General features: G+C 39.7%; 2 protein-coding genes across 2 annotated transcripts in view; one reads left to right on the top strand and one right to left on the bottom strand.

Moving 5' to 3' along the window:
- Nucleotides 1-13,501, top strand: part of LOC130905495 (netrin receptor UNC5D-like) — a 477,495-nt gene that overhangs the window by 7,662 nt on the left and 456,332 nt on the right. The window lies entirely within an intron of this gene.
- Nucleotides 442-10,272, bottom strand: LOC130905863 (aquaporin-3-like). Its single transcript, XM_057819609.1, has 7 exons — nucleotides 10,165-10,272; nucleotides 7,651-7,832; nucleotides 7,391-7,587; nucleotides 3,716-3,853; nucleotides 3,522-3,640; nucleotides 3,234-3,451; nucleotides 442-727 (listed from the first exon to the last, which is right to left on the bottom strand). Exons 1-7 carry the CDS (start codon nucleotides 10,270-10,272, stop codon nucleotides 535-537), a joined length of 1,155 nt encoding a protein of 384 aa, XP_057675592.1. The 3' UTR covers nucleotides 442-534.

Here is a 13,501-nt window from a genome sequence, read left to right as displayed (position 1 = left end):
TTATTATTATAGCGAATGTCCTCTTAAACTGTTGTTTTCACGTTTTTATTTCATTAGCGTCGACCACGGCTTACATTAGTAATGCTCTGTGCATCAGGTCGCAAAAAAAAAACATTGGCAAACCCTCATGAAGTTGGTGTTGTCCTTGTCGACGCTAATTTGCGCTTCTCAGTCAATGTTCATTTGAAATTATTGGACACTTAACTAAAAATTTTACAGACAAAAACATTTTGAGCATTCATCGACGAAAACTAGACGAAGATTAGCAAATTTTTAAATGACTAAAATATGACTAAGAAGTATTACTTCCAAAAGACTAACACAAAAATTAAAATGGCCACCAAAAACAAAACTGATGGTGATTAATAATTCTGGTTGAAGTCCACTTAAGCTATGAAACATCAAAATCATTTTACTCATTAGCACCCATGTTTATCGACATAGCCTCATGAGACAAAATGTTTTGACATTCGAAGAAAAGAAAATCATAAAGAATATATTCTTATCTCTTTCACCATAACCTGCCTGTAAAATTCAAATCTCTTCTTCATTGGTCGAAACGTTGGACAGTTTAAGCATTTCCTCTTTCCGCACCTCCGGATTCGTGTTGCTCTCTGGTTCATTTTGGTTGTATTGGCATCCGATCATGAGCTGGTACACTGCCACTGCCACCAAAGCGCCAACAAATGGGGCGGTGACAGGCACGACAGACCAGTATGTGTTCACTCTGCAAGAGAAAACAAGTGTCATTCGAACCTACCATTACATGCTTGAATAACTAAACGTTATGTGGCATAAAACATGAATGTCAGAGAAAGACTGAGGCAAGCATCGATGCACTCACACTTCCTGACAAATTTACATCAAGACACCAGGGTAAGGGGCCGTTTACATGGTGACTCTCTAAGAAGACGAAAAATTTCATGTTTGCATCTGTATGGTTCCGTCTCCATTCGAACAATGTCGCAATTCCGCATGAAAACGATGTAGTATTCATGCTATGCCCTAGGGGGCAGTGCAGATTTACAAGGCAACAGCAAATGATGCTTCTTGACCTCCTCAACCCGGAAGACAACATGCCCGCCCACTCCAAGCAATGGCATTTTCTTTTGTTCAAAAAGGCACAAAAATGGAAACATTAAACATATTTAAATTGAAAATATTATAAAAACAGTAAATTAAAGCCGACGTTCCACCATATTTGCTGTTTTTAATGTTTAGTAGCACCGCTGCGCACCGCCGATGTGACGTGTACGAGTGCTGACGTTATCGGCACGGTCTCGCGCCGCGGGAGCTTTTGATATGCATGCGGAGCAAGTCCCCATCAAGCCCCCGCAATCGAATTCTTCCACTTTGGAGGCAGGATTCCAAGGTTAACATCTTTGCCGACACCATACGAACGTGAGCCCACTCCGCAACACAGTCATTGCATCTTTGTGTTGCAGAGTCGCCATGTAAACTGCCCCGAAGTCAATAAGTATTTGCACTTTTGTTCTAATTGCTTGTATATTGGTTGTATGGCTTTGCCAGCTTTGCGAGCAAGACTGTACTTCCTGATTCAATGATTCATCATGCAGTACGGTCTTGCAAACCTCAACTGTCTACTCCAGGGGTGTCCAAACTTTTTCCAAAGGGGGCCAGATATGGTGAGGTAAAAATATGGGGGGCCGACCTTGGCTGACGTCCTTTACGTAGAACAATATATTTAAGCAAATTTTAGTAAGCCATTCTGTGTGTCACATTTGCTTTATTTTTTTTTTTAAATTAATTATTTCGACTCTCCGGCTCTTGCGAAACGCTGCTGTAAAATTAAAATAGCTTCAATTTGCTTCAATTTCTCGCTACGTATCTTCCCTATAATCCTGTCGTACATGTCAACGTGTCTTGTTTGGTAATATCGCCTCACATTGAACTAGTGCTGCAACGATTAATCGATTACCTCGAGTATTCGATTAGAAAAAAATATTCGAATTAAATTTTGTTGCTTCGAGTATTCGTTTAATTAAAGTGGCGTTGTAATGGTGATTGATGAATTGATTAGGGTGAATACCCTGCCCTCTGGTCTGCCTCTTTTCACATTGCTGAATCCAACTGCTCCCTGTTAAGACCAACGTAAGCTAAGTTTTTGTTTGAGCTAATATTTTTTAATGCATTCATAATTTAGTTTATAGGTAGATTCAGTCGTTTTTTGTGAGAATATGTGTCTTTGAAACATTTGTTAAGAGCGCTGTAAAAAAAAAACTAGCATTTTATAGCATTTAAGCTAGCGGACTTTTTCTATGTAGGTTAGCCTATTGTTATTTTGTTGGACATAGATCCTCATTTTTTCACATTTTTTTACACCGATTGAGGCTCAGCTCAGGTATTTTAATTTTTCATGTTCCTTATCTGATTGCTCGATTATTCGAAACTAACTAGTCCATCGATTAATCGACTACTAAAATATTCGATAGCTGCAGCGTCACATTAAACGCTTTAAAAACAGCGACTGTCTCTTTGTAAATGAGGCAGACAAGAGAAGAAATTGTCCAATTTCCACCTATCTTTGACGCGTCGGCCGCCACAGTCAACTTTCTTATTGATTGTCGCCATTTTAGAAAATTGGGAGTAAAGGGTAACACCGGGTAATGTTGCTTAGAGTGCTGCTTCCTTTTAGTGGGTAAATGAGGAGCAGCATTTAGTGTGTAAGCTACTTCATATGCTGGTAGCAGTACTGCTGACCAATTTATTAAGTCTGTGTGCGGGCCAGATGTTATTGATTTTATGACAGAGGCTGGGGGCCGGATAAAATTTGACCACGGGCCGCATTTGGCCCCCGGGCCGGACTTTGGACATGTCTGGTCTACTCCCTCTGTCATCTGATGTTTAAGCCAATCAGGAAAAAGAGGCTGGAGCTGCACACGTGACCAGGAGGCAACTAATTGAATACAATATCGGAGTGCAAAGCGGTAAAATTTCTGTGGGAGGGGCAAATGAATGTATGTTCTAGTGCCATAAATGGCAGTCATTGAGTTTTATTTGCCGAAAAATAAACTGGTATGTGGGTATCAGAAAGCTTGTGCAATGACTGACAAAGTGCAATGAAAAACAAGGTGACTACATTGAAAATTGATGTCAATGTAATTTTTGTATTGTATCAAATGATAAAAATGAAAAGTGCATTTAATTATTGGCTTACCCCCGTACAATTACAAAGTACACCATGGTACTGCACAACTGCATCCTTGTCTTACGTGAAAACTTCACTGCCCCATCCCGCTACAGCCGTGAAGAGCCGGGGTCCCAGGTCCCGCGCGGGGTTGATGGCATATCCTGCGTTAAACCCCATGGTCAGACCAATAACCAGCACCACAAGACCTACGGGGAATGCTTCCTGCCCACGTGGGATGGAATTGTTATGCGGGTCAATAATAGCCAGGATGCATGTAATCAGTGCTGCTGTTCCAATAATCTAAAGAACAGACATATTCTCTTTGAGAGTCATATTTGGGGTTCAAGCATTCTTGGACCGAAAATCAAACCTGATCCAGGAATCCATTGACCACTGAGAGATGTTGAGAAGGATACGTAGCAAAAATCCCAGCAGTGGCATTTTTCCCCACCACAAGAAACTCCCCATGGCCAAATTCCCGTATCGCATCTGCAGGATTCAAATACTTTGTCATGGATGTTTATGAATTTGGAAGTCCTGGATTGTTATGGTTTTACGGCTTACCAAAATAGAGGCAATATACGACTGCGGCAGCAAGGAACGCGCCCAAGGTCTGGAAGAAGAAGAACGACGGGAACTTCTTCCAAGACTCTCGGCCCAGTAAACATAGCGCAAAGGTCACGGCTGGATTCAGGTGGCCCCCTAGAGGTGTGAAGGAGTAAAGCATCTGTGAGGGATCTAGATGTAGAAGTACATTGGTTCTGTACATTGGTACCTTGAAATACGAGTGACCTGAACACGATGTTTCCAGAGATGACCCATTGATCAGCATATGCAAGCAACAATGACCGGAACAACTACTACTGCACCTTTAACTACTTAAAGGTGCAAAGAATGCTAAACCAAGGTACCGGTACTTTGAAATGATAGCAGACCATATTTTGGAAACAAATCCATTCAAATAAGAAATGGCTTAATTGATAAAATTAGATCCTAATTTGGCTTGAGTTTGCAGATGCCTTGGTCCCGCCCACCAAGATAAACTCCAGGCAAATGATGTCACACCCAAAATGAGCTGCAGATTTCTGCTAACATGCTATCCTTAGGCTTTCTATTCTCTTGGGGCCGTGTGAGCATTCTGTCATTCTGTCAACATATGGCGGAAAACACAGACAAGACTGAAAAAGCAGTTTCTGCTCTTGCACCCCTCTTTAAAATAAATTCCTGTATTTTAAGCCAAAACAACTGTTGTGTTTGACAGAGCAATATGTTTATATGCTGCCATAGCAGATTCATGGCAAACTAAGCCTCCGAACTATTTTTAATTTGTCCGTTTTACCCTGAAAACCCCCGTTTACAGATGTCGCGCACCCGCTTTTGATTCAACCTAGCCATTAAAAGAAGGTAATTATATTTATTATTCTAAATGTCTGTCATTTTTAGCGTAGAATCATTAATTGATGTTAATATTTAGTTTAAAAAAAAGACTTTAAAAAATTATTTACTCACATATTTTAAACTTTCAAACAAATTACGTCACAATGAAAAATTTGGCGTCTGTAAAAATGTCACGAATATCTACCTCATAACTATCGCTTAATTGTATTTTTTTTGTTACTGTCGCATTTTCCGCGATATGGTAAATGAAAAATAATCGATCCAAACAAAGAAAAAGTGGGGGAAAAAAAACGTTTAAAAGGGTAAATATATGAAAAAGAACATCTCGACCACTCCTTGATGTCTGCGATTTCTGCATCGCGACCCTTGTTATATTACCATGTTTCACCCATAAAATTCCCAAAAAATCCAGCTGTGGCCATTCACAGCTGTGTCTTGACACTCGGTGATACATGCTACATGGAGGTGATACTGTGAGCAGCGAAAATAAAAACTGTCCTTTTGCGCAAACACTTTTTTTTTTTTCCTTCTATTCAGTTTTGTTTTTTTGGTCTTTTTTTTTTGGTATATTGTCCTCATGAATTAATGTTTCTAATCAATTTGATTTTGTTGTTGTTATTATTTACTGATTTTATAACATTTTTAAGTATCAAACGGTCAAAAATGTACCTTGAGTGTATTTTTACAATTTGGATGTGACTTTTTTTTTTTAATTCAGGCAAATTGATGTCCGTTAAGTCTTTCTGTTACAAACAAAACAATGTTAATAAAGTTATACTTTATTCTATACATTAGTCTTTTTCTTTAGTAGAAAAAAGGACACAATGTTAGGCAGATGTGTACTTATAATAATTTTATAGACAAATGATACTATTTACAGTGGCGGCAGAGAATTGGGGGGGGGGCGCAAAATATTTACGTCTTCCTTTGGGGGGGGGGGGGGGGGGGGCGCGTACCAGAAAATAATTGAGAAGCACTGAGTTAGGGTTTTGCTGTTAAATTTTTTTTTTTTTTTTTTTTTTTAATGCCCTCCTGTTCAAAAAATGTCTTCCCCCAGAAAATTGAGATTTTAAGCTTTCCCATTATTTACCACACATGCATATAGGACAATTTTGAAATTTGGCCAAATTAGGGGTGTCAGAGCGGAGCTTCAAGTCACCTTAGTGTTTTCCGCCATATACTAGTTAGCAGTGTTGTTAATAATGGCGTTAGAATATAATGGCGTTACTAATGGCGTTATTTTCTTCACTAGTGAGTATTCTAATTAATTACTTTTCTCATCTTGGCAACGCCGTTACCGTTACTGAGGCGGGAAAGGCGTGCGTTACTATGTTGGATGACTGACGCGAGAAAAGTCTGAGAAAGACGGACTCACGAAGACGAGAGAGCAGAGCAGAAGCGGGGAGGAGGCAAGGGAGGGTGACGCCGTTGCAAACGCGATGCTACTATTCTAGGTGGCTCCAATAATACCTGACTGTAGCTGATAGCCTACAAACTACGCCCACATGCACATGCTTTGGTAGATATCACATATATACAGAACTAGATGCAAATGACAGACACGGCGGCATTAGCAACATGTATAATAAAGAACTAGATGCGTTAGTAAACAGCCGCCATCTTAAAGCAGAAGACCTCTCAGGAAGGCTCTGTTGTAGAGAACCTTCTTAGCGAACCTAAGTAACATTTTATCTAAAATGCTCCTAAATTGGCAAAATCTTGACTTAAATCTATCTTTACATGATGAAATAGTTTTAAAATTACACATGTAAAAAGTAGAGAGAAGGGAACTAATGCAATAACGGGAGCAATTTTAACAACTTTAACGGTTTATTCACAACATAAAACGACTTCCACACATAGCAAAGGTTACTATCTAGTTATCGCAATACCCCTGTGTGTAGTTAAATTTAGGGTAAAGAATTGGGCTAGGGCCAATTGTCCCAAAAAATACATTCACACTTCACATTGTGTGACCTGTTTTTTGTTTGTTTGTTTGTTTGTTTTTGAGAATGAAAAAAAAACATGAAAATGATCACCAGTTACTTTGCCAAGTAACTAATTACTCTTACATTCAGGTAACTGAGTTACTAAAGCAATTACTTTTTGGGAGAAGTAATTTGTAACTGTAATTAATTTTTTAAAGTAAGATTAACAAGACTGCTAGTTAGTGCAGCGCGAGTACATGTACTTGTATTAGTACTTGTGGTATCGCAACCAGAATTGCTGAAAAAAAAGTTGGCATTTTTTTTTTAGTGGAATCACAATAAAATGGCCAGATTTGATTAGGGACCCTCTGACGATGGTGGAAGTGTTCGCCAAAACATGTCAGGTAATTAAATCACCTACTACTGTCTGGGATAAAAGAAAAATTTGACTGATCTCTAAACGTAGGCAAAATGAACTCAATTCAACTAGCCAGATTTGATTGCCAAATTAGCTTCTACCTTGAAATTACATTAGCGTAGTCATTTTCCTTTTTTTTACATGGTCACCATTTCATAGCACCTGAAAGTGAAGTATCTCCCAACCTACTACTTACTTAGAGTTAGGTTTGCGCACGACTTGCACTTTGCCTCACATGTTCTAAATTTGACTAGAGAGATTCTGGCGTGTTAGTTGTGAGGCTGATTGCAGGGAACACAAGTCGTTAAAAGGAATGCGGTGAGCTAATAAACCTTCTGTAGCACCAACGAAAGGACGCTGCGACCGACGCGTTCCTTTCAATTACGCGCAGCTTCATTTTCCCAGGCAAAGTGATAAGTGACACCTCTTTCAAACTCCCTGTCCCTGCCTCCATCAAGGAGCTAAATACTGCACTTCACATAACTGCCAGTTTACCCTTTGCTGATATTTGTGCTCCGTCAAGCTGTCGATGATAACGACTCGCCGCAACCACAGGAAAAAAGAAGCATCGGCAAAATGATTGATGGCGACCACGTGATGGCGATGCTAATGTCTGCCTTGTTTCTTGATTGCCCACTGCTTCGACAGCTGCTGCACCGTGTGTAACCACGGTAACGGGCCAGGTAACCTCGCTGGAGAATAGATGACTAGCACCCTGTCAGAGTCACATGATCCCAATATGACCATGACCTCACTTGGCGGCCATCAGCCCTTTTCGTGAAGAATCTCTGCTAAAATGAAAGCTCTCACCTGAGATAGGCCCGCTGAGAAGGACGCCCAGTGTGACGCCGCCTCCAACAGCCAAATTGACGGAGAGGAACGTTCCATGCGTTCCACCGCTGAGCATCCACTGTGCCACCCCGGCACAAGAAAATGTCTAAACGGAGGAGGTTAAATACTTTTTAGAATTGTTAATGGAAGAAAATTCATATATTTTCACTCATAAGAATGTGGTTTTGGTATATTTACAGTGGGGAAAATAAGTATTTAGTCAACCACCAATTGTGCTCCTAAAAGTTCTCCTACTTGAAAAGATTAGAGAGGCCTATAATTGTCAACATGGGTAAACCTCAACCATGAGAGACTGAATGTGGAAAAAAAAAAAAACTCACATTGTTTGATTTTTAAAGAATTTATTTCCAAATTAGAGGAGAAAATAAGTATTTGGTCACCTACAAACAAGCAAGATTTCTGGCTGTCAAAGATGTCTAACGTCTTCTAACGAGGCTCCACTCATTACCTGTATTAATGGCACCTGTTTTAACTCATTATCGGTATAAAAGACACAATTTCAGTCAGTCACACTCCAAACTTCACTATGGCCAAGACCAAAGAGCTGTCGAAGGACACCAGAGACAAAATTGTAAACCTGCACCAGGCTGGGAAGACTGAATCTGCAATAGGTAAAACGCTTGGTGTAAAGAAATCAACTGTGGGAGCAATTATTAGAAAATGGAAGACATACAAGGCCACTGATAATCTCGCTCGATCTGGGGCTCCAAGCAAGATCTCACCCCGTGTCTTAAAAATGATAACAAGAACGGTGAGCAAAAATCCCAGAACCACACAGGGGACCTAATGAATGATCTACAGAGAGCTGGGACCACAGTAACAAAGGCTACTAGCAGTAACACAATGCGCCGCCAGGGACTCAAATCCTGCACTGCCAGACGTGTCCCCCTGCTGAAGAAAGTACATGTCAAGGCCCGTCTGCGTTTCGCTAGAGAGCATTTGGATGATCCAGAAGAGGACTGGGAGAATGTGTTATGGTCAGATGAAACCAAAATAGAACTTTTTGGTAGAAACACAGGTTCTCGTGTTTGGAGGAGAAAGAATACTGAATTGCATCCGAAGAACACCATACCAACTGTGAAGCATGGGGGTGGAAACATCATGCTTTGGGGCTGTTTTTCTGCAAAGGGACCAGGACGACTGATCTGTGTAAAGGAAAGAATGAATGGGGCCATTTATCGAGAAATTTTGAGTGAAAATCTCCTTCCATCAGCAAGGGCATTGAAGATGAGACGTGGCTGGGTCTTTCAGCATGACAATCATCCCAAACACACAGCCAGGGCAACAAAGGAGTGGCTTCGTAAGAAGCATTTCAAGGTCTAAAAGTGGCCTAGCCAGTCTCCAGGTCTCAACCCCATAGAAAATCTGTGGAGGGAGTTGAAAGTCCATGTTGCCCAACGACAGCCCCGAAACATCACTCCTCTAGAGGAGATCTGCATGGAGGAATGGGCCAAAATACCAGCAACAGTGTGTAAAAAGCTTGTGAAGAGTTACAGAAAACGTTTGGCCTCCGTTGTTGCCAACAAAGGGTACCTAACAAAGTATTGAGATGAACTTTTGGTATTGACCAAATACTTATTTTCCACCATGATTTGCAAATAAATTCTTTAAAAATCAAATAATGTGATTTTCTGTTTTTTTTTTTTTTTTTTTTTTTTTTCCACATTCTGTCTCTCATGGTTGAGGTTTACCCATATTGACAATTGCAGGACTCTCTAATATTTTCAAGTGGGAGAACTTGCACAATTAGTGATTGACTGAATACTTATTATTAGATGATGATGTGGCTACATGTTAGCCACATCTTCATCTAAAGTAAATGCTTGTGTGGATTTACAGAGAGTAAGGTTGAAGTATTTCTTGAAATTTGAACCCTACACTGTTTAAAACACAAATCTTATGCTATGAACTTTAATTTCAAAACCCTAATGTTGTCTCTAACCATAAATTTGAAAGTCTAACTGTGATGTGAAACCAGAATGGTGGTTTAAACTCCTAATTTGAAACACTAATGCTGGCTCAAACCACTATTTTGAAATTCAAAATCTGTTTTGAAACCACATTGTGAATCCATAAACCTGGTTTGAAATGTTAATTTGAAAAAACTATAGCTGGCTTGAACCCATTATTTTGGTTTGCTATCGTTTAATTGTTAACATTCAAAAGAATAGTTTGAAACTCAAACGATACATCTTGGTATCGTCATTTCATTTCTTCGGCAGATTGAACACTTTCTAGAAACTATTTCCAACACAAATGTCGACATTTAGTGGCTGGCATGTCAGTGAATAATCCAAAGGCATGTCCATTAACCCGGCACACAGGAGACGGCAACCATCGAATTAAAATTTGATCCCCAGCTCATGTTCTCTCCCAGTTAACACAACTTCCTGCCAAGAAGCTTTGGTGTCACTCACCACCAAGATTAGCGTTCCCAGGCATTCCGCCAATCCCAGGCGGAGGATTCGGTGCGGGGTCCGAAAGGTCCTGTCTAGTTTCTGCAGAGCGTCCTTTTGTCTACCCATAATGCAAGCGGTGTAATCCCGTCAAAGTGCATCTAGGTGATATGTCGCCAGTCACCGTGATGACTTATTGTGCATATGCAAAGCACTTTGCCCATTAATGGTTGACCATGTTTATATGCTTACGGAGCTCTAAGAAGCAGCTCCCTGACTGCATTTTCAAGCCATGTGAGTGATGACAACCGCTCTAATTACAAAGATTGGTCCTGAGGCCAACCTTTGGATAAACAGACTTCCAGACATCTACCTCATTCACAACTGACACAATTTTTAAACCATATTTAAAAGGATTTCTGCTTCGAAGTGACCTTAGACACTTTTTACGATGGTTTTACTACCCTGATTTAGTTACTGAATGTGCAATCTGTGTGACGTGTGTATGTGTAGATAACAACACTAATGTGGACTAGAGTGGATTTGTGAAGGTTGAATGTTATCTGTTCTAAGATGCTAGTTGTTTAGATTAGGAATATTTATTCAGGCGCATGCATCTCTAATAATCGTCAGAAAACGATGGCATAGTTTATGTAATGAATAATGAACGGAGTATGAAAAGGGATCTGATGTTCAATTTGAATCACCATATTGGCCCGGATATAAGACGGCCCTGATTATAAGACGACTGATTTTTAAGACTCAAGTTTGAAAAAAGACATTTTGAACACCAAATTAATTTTTATAAAGAAAATAATTACAGTACATCTGAAACAAATGATTATAACAATATATTTGAGAGAAAAAGCATGTTATTTTGCCTCATTCAAATCTTACTATCTGAACATTTAAATATGTAAACTAAAGTGCAGTCACGTTCGTAAATGAATGGCTTCTGGTTTTCGAAATGTAAATAAACCTATTTATTGTGATAAAACAACAAAATTGCAATAACTGCATTAACCATCAAAGTGAAGTCAAACTTACTAGTCTTGAAACAAATCTGAATAAGGAAAAACATTGCAATAAAATAATGCAAGCTGGTGAAACTTGAGTAGCTGAGGTCTGTCATGACAGAACATCGCTTCAATGATATCTGGCGCCATCTAGCGTCATGAATGGGTATAACGTCTAGAGCGCGAATACAAGACGACCCCCACTTTTTCTGTCTTATTCCAATGCAAAAACACCGTCTTACATTCGGGCCAATAGACCCTACCCACCGACGTCACAAAATCACGTGCTCGCTGTATGGTTCCGCCCCCTTGTCCGTCATTTTGTGTCTGTATTATCAATGGTCTCAATTGATCGAGCAATTTATAATGCATTTCATGGAAGACCCGGTGCTTTCGGATGCCGTAAACTCACTTGATGCGTTGCATGAAAGGCGTTATGTGGAAAAGCTTCAGTTTATCCATTCGCCAGATCCATATTTGATGCCTAAATCGATGTTTTTCGACCCGCTGTCTCCGCCGTATTTGCCTGACATCTGCTAGCTACCCTGATATGTACAACTATCTTGTCCACACAAAATCAGCCTATTCTCACGAAAGTTTGAAAAACTTTAAGAGCTTGGAGGCTTATAAATACTTCGTTGCTGGTTGGGTGAAACACGTCCTCGTCCACGAAAATTCGGCAGGAATCTATCTTGTGCTTGGAAAGGTGAGTTACGAAATTTTCAGTTCAAAATCTTTTTGTTATTGCTAACATCCACTGTCAAGTCTAATGTATTTCATGTCGTTTGTCAATGGAGTTAGGGCTTTTAATGTTTATATGGTTTAGCGATAGCACTCTCACTACATACATACGTGTATGTTGTCGGCGATTAGCCTAACAATGATCTTAATTGTGGTTGTCAGCCCAAAACCCTCTAAATATATATTAAATGCATCTTACCAGATATAAAATGACTACTACATAATCTGTGGTAATCGTTTGGAGCCCAGTTTTCACGTCGAATTGCAGCAGCCCATCTCGCTCTCTTCTCTCCGGGTCTCTCGGAATCCGGTAGAACTTCAAGTCTCTCCGTCTTCTCCGTCTATCTTCTCTGTTATTGCAACCGACCGCCACACACGCCTTCACCATTTTGATTATTAATGTTAATGAGCAGAAAAACACGTCGTAAATAGGAGGAATGTACGTAGCCGTAACAGGTAAACATGATGTGTTGACGGACAATTGGGCGGCACCAGTCAGGAGGAAGGAGTTGTGACGTCACGTGGGTAGGGTCTATACGGTATGTGTTAATGCTAAGTCATTAAAATCACATTATTTAGTCTGTTATCAGCCCAAAAAGTTACTTAAGTAAAAAAGTATTCGATAAGAAGAATACTCAAATAATGAGCTATATTGAAAAAAACTGCTTAAAATATCTGATTGTTTGAGAGAGAATTAGTAGGCAAAAACCTATTTCCCTCTATGTGAAATAGATTTTTTAAATGACATTTTAAAGACGCTACGTGATTGAATAGGCTGCCGTGATTGTGGGACTGACTGCAAGCTTGTGTGTGGCGATGTGACTACTGTTATGTCTGATTGGTCTGATAGAGTCATGTGTTTATTGATGTCACATTGGTGAAATTGGTAGAGGCATGGTGGGCATCTCTGGCAAAAATAAAGACAAATTTACTATTAGACAAAAATGTAAAGACTCCAATGTAGCCCAAAGTAGCCGAGTAAGCGTGGCATTTCTTCACAAATCTACTCAAGTAAAAAAATATGTAAACTACTCTAAGAAGTTCATTTTTTCCTCAAAAAGTAACTCAAGTAAATGTAAAGGAGTAAATGGACGACTTCTACTAACAAACCCATTGAAATTCACACCAGGAAAATGGAAAGAGCCACATGATTGGATGTCTATCACTGTCAGCGACAGTGAATGAGTTCATATGATACAAAAGTTATTGTTATTTTACAGTTTTGAGGTATGTTCCATGCCTGAATGTGCATCTTTAGTTGTATGGGGGACGGGAAACTGATAAGCATTTGCTTCATCTCGTCCGCCTTTTCGTTTTCTTCGGTTCCTTCGGGCAAATCATATCACATTTTGTAATTGTCAATGATTGTCAATGATACCGATGATGATGACAATAAAATTCCACCAAAAAAAAAAAATAAAGTGATTCCTGGATTTCATGAAACGCCATTTAAACCAATCAGAAGATCTCGCATGACCTTTCAACCCTCATTTGGATGCCATTTAATGTGGTTCGAAATCATGTCACTAGTTACTATAGCACCAGAGGTTGCACTAGATATTTTCGTTGTCTGTCATTTTGACTGACAGGGTCATAAAAAT

Source organism: Corythoichthys intestinalis, chromosome 17, assembly GCF_030265065.1.
Source record: "Corythoichthys intestinalis isolate RoL2023-P3 chromosome 17, ASM3026506v1, whole genome shotgun sequence".
NCBI lineage: Eukaryota > Metazoa > Chordata > Actinopteri > Syngnathiformes > Syngnathidae > Corythoichthys > Corythoichthys intestinalis.
This window is presented reverse-complemented; position numbering and strand designations above follow the sequence as displayed.

Coding starts and splice junctions, on each gene's coding strand:
- LOC130905863 (XM_057819609.1), bottom strand. CDS start 10,272: ATGGGTAGACAAAAGGACGCTCTGCAGAAACTAGACAGGACCTTTCGG. Junction 3,854..7,390: donor AGCACAAATATCAGCAAAGG/GTAAACTGGCAG, acceptor TCACACCTCTAG/GGGGCCACCTGAATCCAGCC. Junction 3,452..3,521: donor TCAATGGATTCCTGGATCAG/GTTTGATTTTCG, acceptor TCTGTTCTTTAG/ATTATTGGAACAGCAGCACT.